Source organism: Stomoxys calcitrans, chromosome 5 (genome assembly GCF_963082655.1).
Source record: "Stomoxys calcitrans chromosome 5, idStoCalc2.1, whole genome shotgun sequence".
Lineage (NCBI taxonomy): Eukaryota > Metazoa > Arthropoda > Insecta > Diptera > Muscidae > Stomoxys > Stomoxys calcitrans.
The window spans coordinates 99,188,628-99,209,815 of NC_081556.1; the positions used below are offsets into that span (position 1 = coordinate 99,188,628).

At 38.8% G+C, this 21,188-nt stretch overlaps 1 protein-coding gene across 1 annotated transcript; it reads left to right on the plus strand.

Moving 5' to 3' along the window:
- The first annotated feature begins 609 nt into the window (after window positions 1-609).
- On the plus strand, window positions 610-6,422 carry LOC106088579 (serine protease inhibitor 42Dd). Its single transcript, XM_013254161.2, has 4 exons — window positions 610-708; window positions 855-1,774; window positions 6,030-6,168; window positions 6,236-6,422. The coding sequence occupies exons 1-4, from the start codon at window positions 696-698 to the stop codon at window positions 6,352-6,354; spliced, it is 1,191 nt and encodes a 396-aa protein (XP_013109615.2). The 5' UTR covers window positions 610-695; the 3' UTR covers window positions 6,355-6,422.
- The last annotated feature ends 14,766 nt before the right edge of the window (window positions 6,423-21,188 follow it).

A 21,188-nucleotide genomic window follows, 5' to 3' on the forward strand; every position in this document is an offset into this window, starting at 1 on the left:
TCAGAGTTATTTTTTCTGTGCAGAATCGACACGAAGTGAAATAATTTTGAGTTATGAGCGGAAAATTTTTAGTAATTAACTTGGTATTTATGTATATTGGGTTGCCCAAAAAGTAATTGCGGATTTTTTAAAAGAAAGTAAATGCATTTTTAATAAAACTTAGAATGAACTTTAATCAAATATACTTTCTTTGCACTTTTTTTTCTAAGGCAAGCTAAAAGTAACAGCTGATAACTGACAGAAGAAAGAATGCAATTAAAGAGTCACAAGCTGTGAAAAAATTTGTCAACGCCGACTATATGAAAAATCCGCAATTACTTTTTGGGCAACCCAATATATTGGAAAAACCTACCTACCAATTTTGGTAGGAACATACCAAAAACGGCAGCACTTGTCATGACTCACCATAAGTATTTACACCGCTTTAGAAATGCTGTATGAAACACAATGAAAAACGTTCCGTTTCTTATCTGTCAACTGCATAGTATATTTGTCTCAGATTTATAAGCTAATCCAGGGGCTTTGAGGTCAAGGTCGGGACTGAAAAAAAAACAAACCCGCATTTCAATATGCAATAAAACAAATGATAACCGCAGCCAATTTCGAATTCAAGACAACTTTGAAACAATTTGATGTTCATAGAATTTAGTATATCAACGCAATTTTGAGTGAAGAGGAACTTGGTATATTAGGAAATGAAATTGAATGGTGAGAAAAATACTTAAATACTTATGAAAAGAAAAGAAACAGAAGTGTAAAAATTACCAAAAAAAATTAAAATAAAGAAAAAGTGAACATAATTAAATTTCATGTTTTTTTGTTTTAATTAAAATTTTCTCAAAATCCACCATCAGACAGAATATCCACGTTTTGGAATGTATTGGCTTTACTCCTTTTTGCCAATGCAGCCAAATCAGCCATCAATGATCCAAAATTCCATGCAAGCTTGAACAGCTTTAGCCAAAATCTATTCCATCAATTATATCAAACAAATGGCAAAGAGAATCTGATATTCTCACCTTTTTCCATTCAAACATGTCTGGCTATGGTGCGTATGGGAGCTGATGGACCAACCGCTGTTGAAATGGATCAAGGTTTAAATTTCACTGGCCAATCCATTGATGGTATTGCCAAAAATTATAATGCCTTATTAGGTCAATATGAGGATGGAAAAATATTGAAAATTGCCAATAAGGTTTATGTCATGAAAGACTTCAGCCTCCAGAATGAATACAAGGAAATTTTGAGCCAAAAGTTCTATTCATCTGCTGAGTCCATGGATTTTGAGAAAAGTGAAGAGGCTGCCAAAACCATAAATTCTTGGGTAGCATCGAAAACCGACGATGCCATTGAAGAGCTGGTGGAGCCCATGGATTTGTCCAGCGATACACGTCTTATGCTTTTGAGTGCCATTTACTTTAAGGGTGATTGGGAGAAACCTTTTGATGCCAAAAATACCAAGGAAGAGGAATTCTTTGTTGATGAGGACCAGAGCATTAAAGTTCAAATGATGTATAGAGCCGGAATGATAGATTACTCGAAAATCGAAGAACTCGATGCCACAGCTGTACGTCTGCCCTACAAAGACTCAGATCTTTCAATGGTGATTATATTACCAAATGCTCGCAATGGTTTGGCTGCTATGGAGGCGAAACTTGAAACCATGTCGCTCACTTTGTTATCGGAAAAACTCAATAGAGCTCGCGGAACACGTCTTTATTTGCCAAAGTTTAAGGTTGAGTTCACTGTAAATCTTAATGCAGCACTGATAAAGGTAAGTGTTATGGATTATTGATGATATATATGATATACCTGCCGAACCGGGGCCGATCCGCTTTAACTCACAAATATCTTTTGCCCTGAATGCGAATATCAAATTCGTGCCATTGTAGCCTATGACGCTGAACGCGTTCGAATCCTGGCGAGAACATCGTACAAAGCGGTGTTTATCCCCTCTAAATGTTGGCGACATTTGCGAGGTACAATGCCATGCATGGTCATTTAAAAAATTTTCCCCAAAGAGGTGTCGCACTGCGGGACGCCGTTCGGACTCGGCTATAAAAATAGGTCCCTTATCATTGAGTTTAAACTTGAATCGGAAAGCACTCATTGATGTGTAAGAATTTGCCCCTCCTCGATTGATGGTGGTAAAGTTCTTCCTTCGGGTAATGCTCTCATTAGGGTAGCGATGGCATCTCAAACATTTCGACTCGAATATGGATATCAAATTCGTGTTGCACTTTCAAAATCCCTTTAATTTGAGACCCATATTGCCATGGCCGGTAAATATGAACCGTTTGGAGGGTGGTTTGGGGCTGGGGTAGCCACCGGCACTTTTTACTGATAATAGATAACAAATTCGATCTTTATTCCCAAAGGAAATGAAGTTCAGTTTATGGGGGTGCTTAGGGCGTACCCCAAAACACTTGGCTCCAAAATTGGATATCAAATTCGTTTTCAACTTTGAGCCCCATAAACTGAACTTAATTTCCGTTGGAAATAAAGAACGAATTTGTTATCTATTTTCAATAAAAAGTGTCGATGGGCGCCCCAGCCCCAAAACACCTTCCAAAATTGGATATCAAATTCGTTTTCTACTCTCAAATACCTTTCATAACCCATTTGACGTATCTTTAGGAGGAAAAGCGCCATCTAGATTTGAAATTTTAATGTCATATTCGTAATCTTCTCTCTAATACCTTTCACTTGAGTCCCATATAGCCATGGTCGGCTTATATGCTCATTTGGGGGTTTTTGGGGGTGAGCGACCTCCCATTACTTGGACCTAATGTTTCATGCCACATTTGTGTTCTACTGCCTAATACTTTTCATTTGAGTCCCATATTGACATGAACTTCGAATATATCTGTTTAGAGGAGTTTTGGTGTTGGGGGGCGCGCTGGGTGCTTGAACCCAAATTTTAATACCATATTCGTTGTATGGTCTCCAATACCTTTCATTTGATACCCTTATTATGCCCATCGGACTACTTTCGGATATGGGTGGCATTTTTGGGGTAAGGGGGAGAGTCGGCCTCCACCCGATATTTAAAAATTATATAGCCTATGTTACCTACCAGACAAACGTACATAACCTATGAAAATTTTAAGAAAATCGGTTTAGCCAAGTATCATATAGTCATAATGGGTCTAATGGCGTTTTTGAGGAGTGGCGTGACCCCCTATAGTTCGATCTGATTTTGTATGCCAGATTCAAAATCTACTGCCGAATACCTTTCATTTGAGCCCCATATTGAAATGAACGTCTAATATGTCTGTTTGGGGGAGTTATGTGGTTGGGGCGCCCCAATGGGTACTTAGACTCAAATTTTAATACCATATTCGTATTCTACTTTCCAATACCTTTCATTTGATACCTATATTGTCCTGATCGATCCACTTTCGATTTTGGGTTGTGTTTTTGCCATAGGGGGCAGGGTCGTCCCCCTTCCGATACCGAAAAGTTATATATAGCCTATGTTTCCTTCCAGACCAACCTACACAATATGCAAAATTTTCGAGAAAATCGGTTTTGCCGTTTTTCGGTCTAAACGGAACAAACAAACCGAGTCCCATATATCCGTGATTGGCTACTGTGCCCATTTTGCGCGTTTTTGTGTGGTTGGGATGACTTCGACATGAATTTGTGTGCCAGATTCGTTATCTATACATACATTTTATTTGATACCCATATTGTCCTTATCGGTCCACTTTTGATTTTGGGTGGTGTTTTTGGGGTAACGGTGGAGGGTCCGCCCCTTTCCGTTCTCAGTAAATTATAAAACCTATTCCTACTTCCTGACCATATTCGTAATCTACTCCCGAATACCTTTCATTTGAGTCCCATATTGTCATGATCGTCCAATATACCTATTTTAAGGGGTTTTGGGGTTGGGGAGGCCCCCCAGGTACTTGGACCGAACTACTCTTGAATACCTTTTATTTGAATCCCATATTGTCCCGATCGGTCCACTTTCATTTTTGGGTAGTACTTTTGTGGTAAGGGGAAGGGTCCGTTCCCCTCCCGATATCAAAAAATTATATAGCCTTTGTTTATGATGGCAAAAGATATTTTTCCGTATATCAGTTTCTGAAATCGCAAAAAAAAATTGATTTGCCCATATCTTCTAGGTTAGGTAAGGTTGGATGAGGATGACACCCGACATTAGATATCTTAGTATCCGCTAAGGCCAAATGCAGCCTATTGTGATTCCTCAATAGCCATTCTCTGTTCTATCTGGGTAAATTAACTACCGACTCACTGATTGACGACTTTGATGATAGAACATTTAATAACAGTCTTGCAGAATACCGTCACCAGAGTAATTCTTCAATAGCCTTCGATCTGGGTAAATTAACTGGAGTCGTCACTGATTGCTTCACAATTGTTCACTGTACCCTCTCGTACCACTTTAATGACAGGCCAAAAGACTTCAATCTTCCCGGATTCAGTCCTCTTGACACCTCCAATTCCTTCAATGACTTAAGGCCAGACATTGGCAAAGAAAATGATAACTATGTTCCGCGGCGTAGGTTCCATGACACCAGCGACAGATATCATCATTCCTAATGCCTATGCGAGACATGTGTGTGCTCAGCTCATTGTGCCCTATTAGAATTCCTATGGCTGTTCCTAGATGTATCCTTTCTATCGATAAAAGCGCATTCATGTTACGGCTGGAGCGTTCGTCTCATAGTTGTTTCGTATGATAACACAGCCCCAGCCCGTAATAAATATGTGAAAGAAGGGCGTGTGAATATCCTTTATCGATATCATGGGAAGATTCGCACCCTCTTTCGCAAGCAAATCCGCCTTCCCGTTACATGTCACATCCTAGTGACCAGGGATCCAATACAGGTTCATCCTGTGGTGCCAATGTAGTTGCTCCAGGAAAAGACGACATTGATACAGCGCTTTTATGCTCGCACCTATAAGAGCCTAGAGCGCTGCCTGACTATCGCAAATTATGCAAATATCCGAACGGTTCATGTTCCTTGACAACACAATCTCCGCTGCCCTGACAATCGCAAAGACCTCCGCCTGGAAGATACTGCAATCGTCCCACATCCGATAAGAGACATCCAATCGTAGTTTCGCGCAGTGCATTCCAAAACCGGTCCCAGTATCCATCTTCGATCCGTCTGTAATGATATTGAAGTTCCCAAGGCTGAACCGCTCTTGCTGTCACTCCTACACAACGGAGAGTCAACGAAAAATAACTCAGAGCAAATAAAGGGAACTACAGACGTCTCGCAGCACCAAATATCTATAAAACACTGCGTATATTCTTCTTATATATAAAAATCAGTCAGTTTGTGTGTGCCTTATAGACTCAACAACGGCATAGTGATACCATGGTGAAAATGGGGTACTACATTTTTTGATATCTGAAGGGGGGGGGGGGGGGGGGGGGGGGGGGACGGACCCTCGCCTTACCCTAATTTTCAGAAACGTCAGATCTCGGAGATGGGTGGTGCGATATAAACGACATTTTGTGTGCTCTATTTTAATAACCTAAAACCAAAAATTTGGTATCCAAATTTTGGATGGGATACCTAGGGGGGCCGCCCCACCCCCACAACCAACCAAAAATATTTATAGATCAATCGCGACAATATGGGACTCAAATGAAAGGCATTTGCGAGTAGAATACGAATTTGATACTCAAATGTGGAACCTGGTGTTTGGGGGATCACCCCAACCCCCGAAACACCCCTTTTCATTCAAAAAACTTAGTTAAGCCTTGAAATAGGTTTATTTGACATTTCTATTTATAAAGAAAATCTCTCAAATAAACCTATTTGAAATCGTCATTAAGTTTTGTAAATAAGGCCGATAATTGACATGACAAGAGAGTTCTCAAATCCTGGCATCATGCGATATGCTCAGAAATATTTCCCAAAATCTGAATTTTTTAGTCGCCATCATCAGTGATTATCATGGGAAGCTCCTTCACCGCTTCAATCGGACACTAACAGTTCTTCAAATTTCTTTATATAAAAACAAATTTTCATCTATTTGCTTTCTAGATGGGTATGAAACAAATGTTTTCTCAAGCAAATTTGGGCAAAATGCTGCAACAACACGAACCTCTACAGGTTTCTGATGTTGTCCATAAAGCCATAATAGATGTAAACGAATGGGGAACCACTGCTGCTGGCATTACACGTATGTATATCATATTGGCAACTTTAAATTATATTTCCATGCTTTATTACTTTTCTCTACCTTTCAGGTGCTGGTATTATGACCCGTACACGCGCCATGATTTTCAGGGCGGATCATCCATTTTACTATGTGATCATGAATGCAGACACGGTTCCATTATTTCAAGGAACTTTTGTTGGAGCTTAAGTACGGCAGATACATAGATAGATTTAAACTGATCAATTAAATTTGAATAAAAAATGAAGTCTTCTTTATTATTGCATGTTTTACATTTATTTTAAGAGCATAAATTTTAAGTTTCGCATTTATATACACATTTTTTCACTTGTTTTTCGCTAAATTTATTTGGCTTTGAAATATTTCATACAATCGGATATTATCCGGCTGCAGACCTTAGTGTAATCTGTTTCTATTACAAATAGAACAAAATTGGAAAAGATATTGTAAAATGTTTCCTTCCAGGCTAACCTGTGAGAATCTGTGAAAATTTCGAGAAAAATTTTCATGATCGTCCAATTAACCTATTTTAGGGGTCTTTAATAGGAAATTCGAATTCTACACCTAATTACCTTTCGTTTGAATCCCATATTGTCCCGATCGGTCCACTTCTATTTTTGGGTAGTACTTTTGGGGAAAGGGGGGAGAGCCCGCCCGCGTTCCCAAAGAAAATATATAGCCTACGTTACCTTCCAGACTAACCTACACAATCTGTGAAAATTTCAAGGTAATCAGTTCAGCCGTTTTTGAGTCCATACGGAACAAAGAAACAAACACAGATTGATTTTTAAACACAGACTAGTTGGACAGGGCCCGCTATGCAGCGCCTTCTTTTACTCTCTTATTTTATCTGAGCCCTATACAGACACTGGCAGGAAATAAGTCCTGTTTTGGGGAGGAGTACGGCCTTTCAGATATTTTGCCCCCATGTATATATATTATTTTCGAGCTTTACTCCCAAATACCTCTCATTTGAGGCTTATATTACTGTGGTAGGTAAATATATCCGGTATGGGCGTATTTTTGGGGTTGAAGTGGACGCCCATATATCAGATTCGTGATCTAGTCTCAAATACCTTTCATTTAAACCACATGTGGTTATATTTCCACATGGTTTATATTTCCATTTAGTGGTGGCGGACACTCATAGATATCCCACCCTATATAAGGATACCAAATTTCGCTTAAATCACCCCACTGGGTGCGCCCATTAAAGTTTGGATGTTTGATCTACTTCATTCTCTTGGTTTTGGTGGTGGATAACAGTTGCCAAACCCTTTTCCCCGAAAATGGATATTAGATTCAAACACCACATTTAAGCTACATATCGCTATAGTTGGTTTAGGGAAAGTTTATGAGGTGAGACTTTTCTGAAACACTTGACCATAAAACATATACCAGATTTGAGCCCCTTTTGGTCATAATCCACAAATATGTACAGTTTGAGGGGTATGTAGGGTGGGGCGGCCATCCACACACGTAGCCCTGAAGAAATATCAGCATCGTGATCCACTCTCAAATTTCTTTTTTTTTTAGCCCCAACTGTTATTGATTTAGGGGGAGTTTATGGGGTGAGACTACCCCCAAACACTTGGCCTCAAAATTCGTTTTCTTCTATCAAATACCTATTATTTGTGCCCCTTATTGATATAGTAGGCAAACATGGCCGGTTTGAAGGGAGTTTAGGGGGCGGACACTGAATTGGGGGAGGTGGATTGCCCTCTGACGCATCCATTCATTTGAGTACAATATATTCTCGGCCGTCCTTTATGACAGTTTGGTGTTGTTTTTATTGGAAGGTGAGGATCGCTCGCCCCGACTCTAAGACCCAAAATACAATTTATTTGATTCCTTTATTGTCGCGATATACATATCCTGCTGAACGGCAGGACGTGGTCCAGATTCTTGAATCCTTATATCAACATTAGATTCGAACTCTGCTGACATAGAACTTTCTTTTAATTCATATAATAACCCGCTCGAACTACACGTCCTATTGAAGGGTATTTCGTGGGTGGGTCGGTCCCAGACGTCGGACATTCACGCCGGGGAGGCCCCGTAGGCACCTTGGACCAAATTCTTATAACAGGTGTGCACTGACCTTCCAAACACCTTTGATTTGATGTACATATTGTCCCAATTGGTAAATAAACCCTGCTTGCGAGTTTTGGGCTGTGGGGAGGCGTCTCAGATACAAAGTAATATATTTTTGTATCAGATTTTTACTCTACTTTTAATGTCCATATTGTTAAGAGTCCTGTTTTGGGGGTATTTTCGGATGTGGGGGACCCCCGAATACTTTGAGCGAAATTTCTATATCAAGTTCGCACTCTACTCTTAAATACCTTTCGTTTGATACCCATATTGTAGCATTTATATGTGTACTCTATTTTTAAATGCCTTTGGCGGGTTTTTTGGGGTTGGGGACCCCCCTAACATTTTAGGCGAAGTTTGTATACCAAGTTCGTACTCTACTCTTAAATACCTTTCATTTGATACCCATATTGTCGCAATGGGTAAACATGTCCGCCCGGGTAGGTTTTGGGATGGGGCGTCCCCCAGGTTATTTGACCTCAAAATATTTTGCCAATTTTGTGTTCTTGGGGTAACATAAGGTGGCATACAAAATTTCGCTTAAATCGGTGCACGCGTCTCCGAGATCTGGCGTTTTTGAAAATTAAGGTAAGGGGCAGGGTCAAAAAATGAAGTACCCTATTTTCACCGTGGGTCCAAACTCTACCATCTGTGAAAGTTTCATGAAAATCGATTCAGCCGTTTTTGAGTCTACACGGAATAGACAAACAAACTAACAAACAAAGCGCAACAACTTCATTTTTATATAATAGATTGATTTTGATATTCGGTACGGCAAACCTTGTTATAAAGGGTGGCATTAGTATTTGACAGATCACGTGGGATTTCAGACATGGTGTCAAAGAGAAAGATGCTCAGTATGCTTTGACATTTCATCATGAATAGACTTACTAACGAGCAACGCTTGCAAATCATTGAATTTTATTACCAAAATCAGTGTTCGGTTCGAAATGTGTTTCGCGCTTTACGTCCGATTTATGGTCTACATAATCGACCAAGTGAGCAAACAATTAATGCGATTGAGACCAAGTTTCGCACTCAGTTTACTTTATTGGACATTAAACCAACCACACGAATGCGTACAGTGCGTACAGAAGAGAATATTGCGTCTGTTTCTGAGAGTGTTGCTGAAGACCGTGAAATGTCGATTCGTCGCCGTTCGCAGCAATTGGGTTTGTGTTATTCGACCACATGGAAGATTTTACGCAAAGATCTTGGTGTAAAACCGTATAAAATACAGCTCGTGCAAGAACTGAAGCCGAACGATCTGCCACAACGTCGAATTTTCAGTGAATGGGCCCTAGAAAAGTTGGCAGAAAATCCGCTTTTTTATCGACAAATTTTGTTCAGCGATGAGGCTCATTTCTGGTTGAATGGCTACGTAAATAAGCAAAATTGCCGCATTTGGAGTGAAGAGCAACCAGAAGCGGTTCAAGAACTGCCCATGCATCCCGAAAAATGCACTGTTTGGTGTGGTTTTTACGCTGGTGGAATCATTGGACCGTATTTTTTCAAAGATGCTGTTGGACGCAACGTTACGGTGAATGGCGATCGCTATCGTTCGATGCTAACAAACTTTTTGTTGCCAAAAATGGAAGAACTGAACTTGGTTGACATGTGGTTTCAACAAGATGGCGCTACATGCCACACAGCTCGCGATTCTATGGCCATTTTGAGGGAAAACTTCGGAGAACAATTCATCTCAAGAAATGGACCGGTAAGTTGGCCACCAAGACCATGCGATTTGACGCCTTTAGACTATTTTTTGTGGGGCTACGTCAAGTCTAAAGTCTACAGAAATAAGCCAGCAACTATTCCAGCTTTGGAAGACAACATTTCCGAAGAAATTCGGGCTATTCCGGCCGAAATGCTCGAAAAAGTTGCCCAAAATTGGACTTTCCGAATGGACCACCTAAGACGCAGCCGCGGTCAACATTTAAATGAAAGTATCTTCAAAAAGTAAATGTCATGGACCAATCTAACGTTTCAAATAAAGAACCGATGAGATTTTGCAAATTTTATGCGTTTTTTTTAAAAAAAAAGTTATCAAGCTCTTAACAAATCACTCTTACTTGTTTTACTTGTTACCCGGCCCAATTCGCTGCGGCTTTTTTACACCAATTAAATTTAACCTTCTTTTCAATTACACTTCTTTGCATTCACTAAGCTACATATATATTATGCGTTCATGTCAGACAACTTGTCAAAACAGTAGTGAAAAGCATATACTCAACTTTAAATACTCTCTGCTGTTCCTCTCGCGCTCTATTTCTTTATTCGGGTTGTCTTTGCTATTCAAATAATTTATATCCCCCAATAGATGGCGCTGAATTTATTATTGGCGATGCTCGCTGTTGATACCTAACACTTTGTCATCATTTTGTCTATTTTTCGAATTTCCACTTTTCCCGGCTTATCTAATGTCAACGTTGCACATGGGTAAGCATCTTCGGCTTACCCATGGCATAAATATCAGAAAAAATGTTTAGCACTGGATATTCCTTCAATAATAGTTGCGACAACTGTAAATAATTATCCACTTAAGACTTCAGTACAAAAACTTGCGGCCTAGACCACTTACTTTTTTTCTTTTTATACCATAGGAATGGGGGGTAAACTAGTCTCGTCATTCCGTTTGAAACACATCAAAATATTCATCTGAGACCCAACAAAGTATATATGTATATTCTTGATCGTCTGGACATTCTAAGTCGTCCGTCCGTCTGTGGAAGGCTCACTTACTTTCGTAGGGATAAAGCTAGGCGCTTGAAATTTTGCACAAATACTTCCTATTAATGTAGGTCAGTTGGGATTGTAAATGGATCATATCGATCGATGTTTTGATTTAACTGCCATATAAACCGATCTTGAATCTTGATTTCTTAAGCCTCTAAATTCTTATCCGATATAGCTCAAATTTTGTATAAGGTATTTTGTTATGACTTCCTACATCATTACCAACTATGGTTCAAATCGGTTTAAAATTGATAAAGTTGCCATATAAACCGATCTCGGATCTTGACTTCTTTAACCTCTAGAGTGCGCAATTATTAAACAATTTAGCTGAAATTTTGCACGAAGTTTTTTATTTTGACTTGCGAAAACTATGCCAAGTATGTATAGTTCAAATCGGTTTAGAGCTTGATATAGCTCCTATATAAGATATCTTTTGATTTTTTGAGCCTCTAGAGGGCGCAATTCTTATGCGGCTATAAAAAAGGAGGTCCCTTATCATTGAGCTTAAAAAGGAATCGGTTGGAACTCATTGATTTGTAAGAAGTTTGCCCCAGTTCCTTAATGGAATGTTCTTGGGCAAATTTGCCCAAGGGAGCTATATCTTAATCTAGACCGATTTATATGAAATATTGCACTCGCATTGGGGCATTACATAAAAAACTCACGCTAAAATTTGTAGAAATCGGGCCAAAATTGTGGCTGCTACAGCCTTAAAACCCCGTATCGGATAAAAAATATATATGGGAGCTATATCGAAATCTGAATCGATTTTTATGAAATTTTGCCTACATATGAGGACGTTGAATAAAGCATCTCATGCTAAATTTTGTGAAGATCGAAACAAAACTGTGGCTTCTACGCCCTTAAAAGACCATATCGGATAAATTATGTATATGGGATCTATATCTAAATCTGAACCGATTGTGTTCAATCGGTTGTTTTGGGCAAAAAGTAGGCTTGTGCCAAATTTCATACCAATCGGACAATAAATGCGACCTGTACCTTGGTCACAAAAATACATGGGCAGACAGACAGACGGACATAGCTAAATCGAATCAGGAAGTTATTCAAAGCCAATCGGTATACTTACCAATGGATCCAGCTCTTCTCCTTTTAAGCGTTGCTAACAAATGCACAAAGTTATAATACCCGGTACCACGGTGGTGGTGTAATGTATAAGGATTACCCCACTATCTGCAGCCGAACAATAGCCGATTTTATGAATTATTTCAAAACCGAATAAATTTGGCGCAAAACGTGTTAATGAACGGAACGGCACGCCGCAAAGAGTGTAGGCTGCAATATGCTTACATTGAAGTGCAAGTGCTAGGATGTCTTATTTAGTAGAAATATATGAAGTGGAGTAATGTCATTCTTACTACGCTACAAAAAGAAAATACTCTTAAGAGCATAGTTTCAACCCAGAAGACATACCATTTTTGACAAACCATACTGATGGTGGTACCAAACAAAATAGCGATCTAGGAAACTAGCCAACGGACAATATCCGATTGTAACGCATTTGGTCAGATCGAGTTAGTAACGCATTTGGTCAGATCGAGTTTTTTTTAGAGAAGAGTTCTTGTGTACTTAAGATATGAAAAAGTTTGCCCCTATTCCATTGCCATAATATTTAAATAGATTTAACAAGTAAAAGCGTGCTATGCTTTTTTCTTTTCCCGGCATCTCTTCTTAGGCAAAAAGGGATAAAAGAAAATATTTGGTCTGCTATTAGAACGATATCAAGGTAAGATCAGGTACGGACACAATTAAATTATATGTTGGAGACCTGTATAAAATGTCAGCCAATTCGAATTAGAATGGCGCCTTTATTGACTCAAGAAGTGAAATAGAGAGATCAATTTATATGGGAGCTGTATTAGGCAATAGACCGATACAGACCATAATAAACACGTATGCTGATGGTCATGAGAGGATCCGTCGTACAAAATTTCAAGCAAATCGGAAAATAGTTGCGAACTCTAGAGGCTCAAGAAGTCAAGACCCAAGATCGGTTTATATGGCAGCTATATAAAACGTATATTTCCCCAACCAACCTACACTTATAAGAATTATTTGTGCATAATTTCAAGCGGCTAGCTTTACTCCTTCGAAAGTTAGCGTGCCTTCGACAGACAGACGGACGGACGGACATGGCTAGATCGACAAAAAATGTCACGACGATCAAGAATATATATACATTATGCGGTCTCAGACTAATATTTCGAGTAGTTACAAATAGAATGACGAAATTAGTATACCCCCATCCTATGGTGGAGGGTATAAAAATAAAACTAATAAATATATAATACATATATATTATCGAGAAATGTTGTGAAACAATATGCTAAAACATCAATTACTATTAGTTTCGAAACATTTGAAAAAAATGACCTATTACGCAAATTACAAATTTGCTGCAGCTCTAGAAAAAATCATTTCAGCTTTGATTGCGGAAATGAACGGACGTAAATTTCCCCATTGTAAATAGGTGAGAAGTTAATACTGCGAGAAGCAGCGAATCTATGGAACTTCTTTATATTGCGGTAACGGCTATGATGTCCTGAAAATAAGACATATGATGTTATTTTTTAAGCAAAGGTTTTGTAATAAGTTTGTTAAGATTTATTTACGTCAAAAATGTTGTGTTAAAATTTTCTTACGCGATTGTTTGTCTACGTTCAAAACAACAAATTATTTCTTGCGATTTAAAATTGGCCAAAATAGAAGACAAGATTTTATAAAATATTTAATTTACTCACATTTTAATTTACTCGTAGTAAAAATGTCAAACATTTTATTCCAAAAATTAATTTTGCATGAGTTAAAATTGTTATACTCGAATTTTTACCATATGTACAGAATAAAGATAAACTTTATTGGAAGAAGTTCATATGATTTCGTTATTTTTAACCTGTGTAAGACTCCTCGTAGCGTTTGGTATTATCTTTTAATATAAAAGTTGTTCCCGTCTTAGGATGTACTGCATTATATAGGATGACAAGCTTTAAAGCTTCAGAATAAAGACATACTTGTATACACCACAATTGCGGTTATCCATCTGCAGATCATTATTAAGCTTAGTGCATTAAATAATATCACATTTTAATTCATTACTGACAAAATCTGTGGAACTTACTCCTTCACTAACTTCAAATCCGTTTTTATTTCCATCTCTAGGATCAAGGAAAAACCAATGTTTTTTTCCTTAACGTTCACACAAACTAGTGTATATTGCATCAATGCTTCATTAAAATTGGTAGAATAGTGATAACTTTTCCTTTGAAATTTTCTGCATTCATTACATCACTTGTTTCATAATTATTATAAAAATAATTAAATGTTATTTGACTTGGCAACGTTGCAATATTACGTAACCCATTTTCATATATTAGAATGTTGATGTATAGATCAACGGCTTTATCGTATAATTGCGAAGGTGGATTTAGTGAATCCAATTCATGTAAGCATAATGTTGCTGTCATTAAACGGCTGACTTTGGAATGATTATACTCATATATATATTTATATTTGCCAATAAAAATTCCACAACTTCTTTCTTTGCGTAGGATATTTTGTGAATAGTTGAAACATTCGGATTTACTCTTCATAAGTTTTTCGCCTTGAGTAACGGCTACGCTTAAAATTTTATTCTAGTTTTGGAGTTCTTTTCCATGTTTCCTCTGGCATTTTCTCTTTTATTTATCTAGAGTAGACCTACGAGAGTCTTCTATAATCGAACGTTATTTTTTGCGCTTTTCAAAGGTTATATTTTTTTTATAAAGAAATATTCTTCCGCTGGACTGTTGGATATTTTAAAATCCGAGTCATCTACAAATTTTCCCAAAACATTTGTCTTAGTTTGATGCAGTTGCTTCGTTGCTCAGCTATGGCATCATTCCACCAGTGCACTGCGGTTTTATTTCCCCTCGGCCTTTTGAGTTTTGGCATGGATTTCTTACATCCGTACTCTATGATTTCCATCACCCGTTCCACTGTCGACGGAACGTCTAGTTCATCCAGCTCTGACCACACGGCTTGCCGGTCGATTTCCGCCAGGAGTTTTGAGGAGTCGAGCTTGCTCACGTTCCACTTTCGTGTACTGGTGCTCCTTTCCTCGTTAACTGTGTTCCCTCCAGTATTGAAGGAGAACATAATGTACTGGTGATCGCTTGCCGTGTAAGTTTCCAGTACGCTCCACTCTGTTATTTTTCCGATGATTTCCTCGGACGCAAGGGTGATGTCCGGTATAGTGCCTTCGCAGCCGGGTCGCCTAAAGGTTGGCACGTCTCCAGTGTTTACAACGAGTAAACCGGTTCTTGCGGCCATGTCTAGAACTCGTCTCCCTCTTGGGTTGGTTGTTGGCATGCCCCATTCCACCGCTCGAGAGTTGAAATCGCCAGCTACTACGTGATGGCCGTCTAATCCACGCATTGTGTCCTCGATCTCATCGAGTTTTGCCTCGTAGGCGTCGATGCTGTCACTAGGAGTGAGGTAGCAGCTAAACAGCGTAAAGTGGTTTAACTGCACCCAGACGTAACCGTCTCCACTTCCGCTCTTTACTGGTGAGATGCCATTGCGGTATGGGATCCAGATAGCAGCTGTTTTTGTGGGATCCTCCAGCCAGGACCCTTGATCTCTCCTTCCATATTGCTCGCTTATAATCACGATGTCAGCACGTTGTTCTGCGACTATCTGTGATAGGAGATCATGTGCGACTTTACACCTGTGCATGTTGGCCTGCAGTGTTCTCAGCATGCCTGCTGTTTGCCTCCTTTACATCTCTCTGACCCAGGAAGATGATCCGTCGGGCCTTTTCCCCTCTGCGAGCAAATACAGCATTTCCGAGGGTTATGGCACTCCTTCATCTTGTGCCCACTCTCGCCGCATCTAATGCATAGTTCCATTCCTTTCCTGTCGGGTCCCTTGCACTCCCACTGTAGGTGGCCGGCTCCAAAACATCTGAAGCAGCGCTTTCTTTCATCCCGATAGTTTAGCCGACAATTCGTCATTCCTATCAGGAGCCTGCTGGTCTTCAACAAAATATTGACGCAGCTAGTTGGCAGAGAAACGAAGGCCCTCCTCTGCTCCTTCGAATTAAGTGCTGTCAGCTGCACAGTCACTTCTCCAGCTGTCGTTCCCGTTGCCTTGATCACTGCTTCAGTGATCTCGTCGGCGGTCGAGAGGGAGTCCAAGTCACGGATCTCAATTGTCGCCTTCGGTTTCATGTCCTGCACGACTGCAGCCTCCTTAAGGACGCCTTTGAGGGACTCGCAGAACACCTCCTTGTTTCCTCCTCTGCCCATCACGAGAAGAACTGCACCCGTTCTCGTTTTCTGGACGGAGCGGATGGCGACCTCGGCTTCCTCCGGTTTCGCGTTTCGCCTGAGGTCCCTGAGCACGTCCGCGTAACTATGCCCCTCCTTCGGCTTGATTAACACGGCCTCTGGTCGCTGCCTGGGTTTCCGTGGTCTCCGAGCGCGCGGTTTTCGCCGCGGGTTCCTCCTTGACGTTCTTGCCTCTTCTTCGGGCTTCTTCTTCTCAGCCTCTTTGTCGGGCTTCCTCTTTCCGGCTGTTTTCGCCGGTGGTCTCACCTCTACAGCTTTATCCTTCTTCTTTTTGCCAGGATTTTCTTCGACTGGACTCGGCGCGCTCCTCTTGTTTTGCGCCGTAGAAGGCGTCGACATGTTGGTTGATGTCGTGGGAGTCTCCGCTATTATTGGCCTGCTTTGCTGTTTCTGCTTCTCCGCGGCCTTCCAGTTTTTGCGGTAGCTCCCAATAATGTCCAAGATTTCCTCTATCTCAGACACACCATTTTGGACATCCCTGCTAATGTTCTTCTGCCTTCCTATAGCTAGTCGCATCTGGCGAAGGACTTTCTTGCACTTTTCAAGCGCCTCCTCCTCCGAAAGTCGCATCTTCAAGATGAACTCTTGTCTAGGAGAACTGGTGCTGTTCTCGCATGTCTCCGCGTTGTTCTCCGCTGGGGTACAGTCTAACGCTATACTTCTTACCTCCTTCTCTTTCTCGACACTGGGCCCGGAGGCTAGTGGAGAATTTACCGGTGATCGATGTACTTTCGATCTTCTTCCAAAGATCGATTCCATCTCCTCTGCTGCTATGTTAATGGGTGTTTCCATTTTAATCGGGTCCCCACTTAGAGCCGTTGTCTGTGTCCGATAATGTAGTCGCCCTTTCGCAGAGCAATGACCCCGAGGGTCCCTTTGCAAGCAGTGAGGTCCTCGCGAGGGTTGACGCAAGACCTTATGAGTACTTGCGTTCAGAGCCAGGTCGGGCATTAATCTGGATATCGTATCAACAGAACCTACATTACCAACTTAATGGTTACGAGGCACAGATCGTTCCCTAAGGCCTGCCAGGGGTTTAACGGGACGGAGGCAGCGGTGGCATTAGCCTGAAAGCCATTTCGAGAGGGATGTCACTCCCTCCTACTCAGGTAACAGAATACCACAGCCGTCAGCTCGTAGCATCAATCCAAATCGGTTATCAAAATCATGTTCCAGTGTACGCGCCAGGGTCAAAGTCCCCTTGATTGGGGAATCCACGGGGGCATCACTTTTTTTTAAACTATATCGTGAAATTCTTCACTATAAAAAATGTTAGAATTTATTACTCTTCTTGCATCTTCGTTATTCGTTTATCTTTCCTCTTTTACAATAATATCATGGACCACGAGAAAAAAAAAAAAAAAAAAAAAAAAAAAAAAAAATGGGTGACGTTTGAAATTAAGTTCGCTTTTTGTAGACCATTGTACTGCAGATGACTTTTTATATTTTTCAACATCCTTACTTTCACTTTTTTTATTTAAAAACTCGGTCGTTTAAATTGGGAACTGATAAAATTATGCATATTTAACGGAAACATTTCCATCCATCTGCAGTTTCAGTAGCATTGATAGCCATTCTTAAAGCGCTTTTAAATACATCGACAACCACATCATTCTTTGTGCACTGCAGAATGTCATTTTTCATAATTCGCATGAAATGGTTATAACATATTTATACTGTAACGAACCATAGTTTTTTCTTTGTTTCTTAAAAAATTGAAAGATTAATTTAAAAAGTCGTTTGTGGACATAATTTTATTCTTATTGAACTCTTTTTAAAACGCTTTTACTTAAAGCCTAGCTCTAATATGTAACGAGTACTTCACAAATTGGCCACTGATACTTTTAATGTGGAAAATTTCTTAAAACCCATTAAAAAGTTTATAATGTCGGATTCCAAATGCTCACAAAGCACAGCCTCCGCTATTGGTATAACTAAGCCTTTACCATTAAATCCAATAATATGTATTACAAGAGAGTACAAGAAAACTGTTTTCGACTTCGGGTCGTTTTTTGAAACTATATTTCCTGTACAATACAGAAATAGCAAATGGATCTAATTTTTAACAATAGTTTATTCTCAACTTTGGTCAACTTTTATTGATTCTCTGGAAACAAGTATGTAAGTTAATGACTTCCAGTTCTTTGTATACAATTACATCAGATATTCGTCCACTTCTGGATCTTAGTGCCGATCGAAACGAAGTAATGTTTCTGATATACTTTTTCGGCAAACATCTGCCGACATACCATCACATAAATTTCCTATGTCACGAAACTCATCTGATAGTTTGACTTACTTCTCATTGCGATAATTTGACGGTATTTGACGTTTCTATCCGCCTATAACAATTTTTCTTGTAATACCTCTGACTTGTTGAAGTTTTAATCCCTTTTCAGGGAGATCAGCAACCTTTTTTATCTAAGAATACATTAACTTCAGGAGGATTGCTTGAAAGTGTTGCCACAAATAAATATCACCTTCAAGCCGAATATATATTCTGTTCACGGAAATTGTATTATATCTACGGCTACGAACACTGCCTTATCATTGAAGATATCTGGATCCGTTCACAGTTGGCAGAATAATTTGCACTAATTTTTCCATCCCACTGTGCGTCACTTTTAACTGTCCAACCAAACAACTCGATACCATGGTAGCATTCTCCTCCTCCTAAACAAAGTCAAAGGAATGGTGTTGCTTTCATCGTAGCTCTCCGATGAGGATGATTCCATCAACACACTTAAAAAACTCATAAGTGCTTTTTCTTGCTATCTGGAAGGATACAATTTTTTAATTTTACAAGATTTCCCAAATATTTTCGCAACTTTTGCACTTACCTTCTAATGTAGAATAACCGACTTGAGGTAAAATTACAACTTAATTTGGCAAGTTTTCTGTATCTTTACATTGGCTGGTGCCTTGAATCTTCATTACAAGTAAAGAAAAATTTAACAAATTTAATAATTACTAATACACAATATTTTTATTTTTTACTTACCACTATCTATTTGATGGATTTTGGTGTTAGCTTTTGTATTTTCATGTAACAGCTGCTTTTCATAAAACAGCTGACCTTTACAAAAACATCTGTTCAAAGTTGCAAATTTCTGACGGCAATAAGTCCCAGTAGAAATTTGCAGCTTCCCTATTTTCGAAATGTCAAAATTTGCTCTCTCTCGCGCTTTCTTCTGGTGGCAAATAAAGTACGTAAAGGGCTTCCAGTAAAAATCACAATTGCTTAGTACATTAAATGGTTTCAGATTTATCCATTAATGAGAAAATCTGTAGAACTTATTTCTAAACTAACTTTATATTTGTGTCTCTGGTGTCAATGCAACACATAGTTCTTTCCTTCACGTTTTCACAAACTAATGAATAATGTATCATTGCTTTGTTCAAAATGGGTAGAAGAGATATATCATTAACTTGGAAATTTCCTGTATTATTACATCACGTATTTCATAACTATTTTAAGAATAATTATGTGTAATTTGATTTGGCAACGTTGCAATATTACGCTACCCATTTTCATATTTTTATTCTTTCTATTATATCTGGTTTTGTTATAAACTAAATTTCAGCATCCTTAGAGAAACCATTTCCATATATCTCCAATTTCAAAAGTATTGATTGCTATTCTTAAACCACTTTTAAATATATCGACAACCACATCATTCTTAGTGCACTGCAGAATGTCATTAATGACATTTCGCATAAAATGACTATAACATATTTGTACTGCTACGAAACAAAGTTTTTTTTCTTTGTTTCTTAAAAAATTGAACGAAAACGCTGTTGATTAAAGCCCAGCTCCAGTATGTAACGACTCTTTAACAAGTTGACTATTTTACTCCTTTTAATATGGAAATTTGCTTAAAATCCACTAAAAGTTTTGTAATGTCGGATTCAAAGTGCTCACAAAGCACAGCTATTGGTATAACTAAGCCTTTCCCATAAAATCCCATAATATGTATTATAAGAGAGTACAGTCTTTTCGACTTCGGGTTGTATTTAAATAGAAACTATATTTCCTGTACAATACAGAAAAACAAATTTCTACTAATTTTTAACAGTAGTTTATTCTCAACTTTGGTCAACTTTTATTGATTCTCTGCAAACAAATATGTAAGTTGAGGACTTCCAGTTATACAACTTCCAGTATACAATTGACTTACTCTTTATTCTTTTGCATCAGATATGCGTCTACTGCTGAATCTTGGTGCCGCTCGAAACGATGAAATGTTTCTGATCTCATTGTTCGTCAAACATCTTACGACATAACATCACATAAATTTCCTAGACGCGAAGCTCATCTGGAAGTTTGACTTACTTCTCATTGCGATCATTTGACGGTAATTGTCTTTTTAACCCTTCTTAAACAATTTTTCTTCTAATACTTTTGACTTCGAGTATCTCTCAACAACATTTTTATCTGAGAATATATTAACTTCAGGAGGATTTCTTGAAAGTGTTACCACATATTTACATCGCCTATTTTGTTTAATTTGATAGTTTCAAAAAACAAAAACAAAAGTTTTTTTTTTTAACAATTTCTACTGATTAGTTTGGGTGATACCAACGAAATCGCGATATAGAAAACCAGTCAAATGTTTATTACAAAGCAAAAAACACATTTTCTGCCTAACTTAAACAAAACGTTTTTTTTTTGTTTTTCTTTTTGTATTTATCTTCTGGTCTGCAGCTGGACAATATATTATGGTGACCCATCTGGTCAGACCAAGTTTTTTAGAGACGAGTTCTTGTGTACCTAAAATGTTAAAAGTTTTCCTCTTTTCCATATATTTTGCCATATATTTTAAAATCATTTAAATGAAAATGGAT

Bases quoted from the DNA above. Each gene is read 5' to 3' on its own strand.
- LOC106088579 (XM_013254161.2), top strand. The intron at 1,775-6,029 runs GTAAGTGTTATG...TTTGCTTTCTAG, and splicing joins TTAATGCAGCACTGATAAAG to ATGGGTATGAAACAAATGTT. The intron at 6,169-6,235 runs GTATGTATATCA...TCTACCTTTCAG, and splicing joins CACTGCTGCTGGCATTACAC to GTGCTGGTATTATGACCCGT.